The sequence below is a fragment of the Gossypium arboreum genome, chromosome 1 (assembly GCF_025698485.1).
Source record: "Gossypium arboreum isolate Shixiya-1 chromosome 1, ASM2569848v2, whole genome shotgun sequence".
NCBI classification, from domain to species: domain Eukaryota; kingdom Viridiplantae; phylum Streptophyta; class Magnoliopsida; order Malvales; family Malvaceae; genus Gossypium; species Gossypium arboreum.
This window is the reverse complement of record NC_069070.1, coordinates 25634854-25637603: the sequence shown is the minus strand read 5'-3', so window position 1 is coordinate 25637603 and position 2750 is coordinate 25634854. Positions and strand designations below refer to the sequence as shown.

At 34.3% G+C, this 2750-nt stretch overlaps 1 protein-coding gene across 1 annotated transcript; it reads right to left on the bottom strand.

The window, feature by feature from the left end:
* Window positions 1-1137: 1137 nt before the first annotated feature.
* On the bottom strand, window positions 1138-2074 carry LOC128279448 (uncharacterized). Its single transcript, XM_053018374.1, has 2 exons — window positions 1987-2074; window positions 1138-1529 (listed from the first exon to the last, which is right to left on the bottom strand). The coding sequence occupies exons 1-2, from the start codon at window positions 2072-2074 to the stop codon at window positions 1138-1140; spliced, it is 480 nt and encodes a 159-aa protein (XP_052874334.1).
* Window positions 2075-2750: the final 676 nt, after the last annotated feature.

The following is a 2750-nucleotide window of genomic DNA, read 5'->3' as shown; positions in this document are numbered from 1 at the left end:
CTTTTTTTATTATTCTACCCACACATTTTAGCATAAAATGTCTATAATATGTCTTTCCCCATAGCATGGCCGGCCACCATCTAGATTTTTGGCTAATTTGACATGCAAACCCTTCTTTTATACAACATGCATTAATAGGTCCTTATAGATTAACTTATCGCATTCCAAAAGTGTCACACATAAGTCCTACTACTAAATTCACATGCAATTGACTAAATTGAAGCTTAAAACTTTCACACATTCATATTCACATATTTTAGACAATAGATATCATATTCAAATAATTTGGTGACTCGGTTTAGCGGTCCCGAAACCGCTTTCCGACTAGGGTCATTTTAGGGCTGTCACATCCTATGTCATGACATATGTATCCTAACTATTCCTAAGGTTCATACGGGGCTTTCGGACGTCATAACTCGGTCGAAACAATTGCATGAACATAGCTATTATGCATATACACATTCGGCATTAGTACATATTAATTTATATATTTCATATCAGCATACATACTTTACATTTAATTAAAATCACAAGCTATCAACAATGGCATAACTCAAAATATTCATCAAAAGAAAAAACTAAAGCTTGGGTCTTGAAGATTACTAAGCAACGATCTCAAAAACGTAGAAATTATCAAAAACCAAGCTAAAACTCACTTTGAATCAGGTTGGAGAATGGTCGAACCCTAAAACCTCTTTATTTTCTTTTTTCTTTTCTTTTGTATTTGGCAAGAACAAGATGAACATCAAAATGACATTATTTTTTTATGTTTTATGTTATATTATAACATATATTAAGTTTAATGTTTAATTTACTTATATACCCTTAATGATTTAATATAAAAACCATATAATATACGTCTTAAACCGTCCCACCAATGTATTTATAGGATATTTACAACATAAATGCCCCAAATTAGAAACCCACTAACTAGTTGGCCCTTATACTTTAAACTATCAAGTTTTCAATTTACGCCACTAAGTCCTTTTATTTAATCGGATACCTAAACGACAAAATTAAATCACGAAAATTTCACAGATATAAATTCACACAAAATAAACACAGAAAATCATTTTTAAAATATTTTTTTAACTCAGATTCGTGGTCCCAAAACCACCGTTCCGATTAGGGTCTAAATCAGGCTGTTACAGGTCCAATCCGCTCAATCAACTCATAAGGGCCAATGAACCTCAAACTAAGCTTACCCTTCCGCCCAAAACTCAAAACCTTCTTCCAAGGTGAGACCTTCAGAAACACTTTATCATCAACTTGATATTCAGTATCTTGACGTCTCAAGCAAGCATAAGATCTATGCCTGTTTGAAGCAACCTTCAACGACTCACAGATAAGTTTTGCCTTATGCTTCACAAACCAAATCTGGACCCAAATTCCTCTTTTCCTCCATGTCAAACCAACAAAGTGGAGTCCTACACTTCCTACCATAAAGTGCCTCAAACGAAGCCATCTGAATACTCCTCTAATAACTGTTTTTGTACGCAAACTCAGCCAATGATAAATGTCGCTCTCAGCTGCCACCAAAATCAATAGCACAACCGTGAAGCATATCCTTGAGAATCTGGATCACCCTCTCAGACTAACCATCTAATTGTGAACGATACGATGTACTAAAGTAAAGCTTCAAACACAAAGCCTCATGCAACGTCTTCCAGAACATCGACGTGAACTATGGATCTCTGTTTTATATGAAAGAAACTTAAACTCCTTGTAATTTGACAATCTCCCTGCCGTAAAGCTCGGTTGACTGCTAAAAACTAAAATTCATATGTAAAGGCAAGAAATGCACACATTTCATAAACCAATCCACTATCACCTAAACTAAATCCTTCCAAGATGGAGTCAACAACAATCCAGAAACAAAATCCTTTGTGATCCACTTTCATTTCCACTCTGGAATCTTGACCAGTTGAAGTAACCTAGGCAGACGTTGATACTCAACTTTAACCCTCTAGCAAACTAAACATCTACCAATAAAAGCAACTACGTCCTTCTTCAACCATGGCCACCAGTAAAAAACTTGAAGATCCTGATACATCTTGTTCCCACCAGGATGCATAGCATATGTGTAACACCCCTTACTCGAAATTGTCGCCAAAGTCGAGCACAAGGCGTTACCTGACTTAACTTACTAATTCGGGGCACAAAATTTACTTTTAAAATTAATTTATTTACATTCATTCAATATGTCCCTAAAAAGGGCCCTCGAGACCCTAAAACATGCAATTGAAATGGTTCTGGACCAAATCGGGAACATTAAAATTTTCCGAATACTTAGACAAATCAAAATAGTTTATTTCATTATTCCTTATAAAACTTCCCATCTGCGTCATAGTCACTAAATAAATCATAACTCGAGTCACAAAACTCAAAATTTAAATTCATGAATTTTCCTTGAAACTAGGCTCATATATCTTATTACTAATTATTTTTTCCAGAATTTTTGGTCTAGCCAATTAGTACAGTTTATTAGTTAAATTTTCCCCTGTTGCACTATTCGACTACTCTGACCTCTCCTCACTACGAATCAATTTTCTCGCTGTAAAGAATTCAAATAACCATGATGTTTATTTCTCTTGAAAGTAGATTCACTAACGAATCTAGAAATATAAACTATTACTCCTAATTATTTTTGTATAATTTTTAGTGAATTTATAAAGTCAGAATAGGGGATTCAAAAATCGCTCTGACCCTGTCTCACTAAAATTCAAATATCTCTTAATATACACTTGTTT

Coding starts and splice junctions, on each gene's coding strand:
- LOC128279448 (XM_053018374.1), bottom strand. CDS start 2,074: ATGCATCCTGGTGGGAACAAGATGTATCAGGATCTTCAAGTTTTTTAC. Junction 1,530..1,986: donor GGACGTAGTTGCTTTTATTG/GTAGATGTTTAG, acceptor TTTTGGTGGCAG/CTGAGAGCGACATTTATCAT.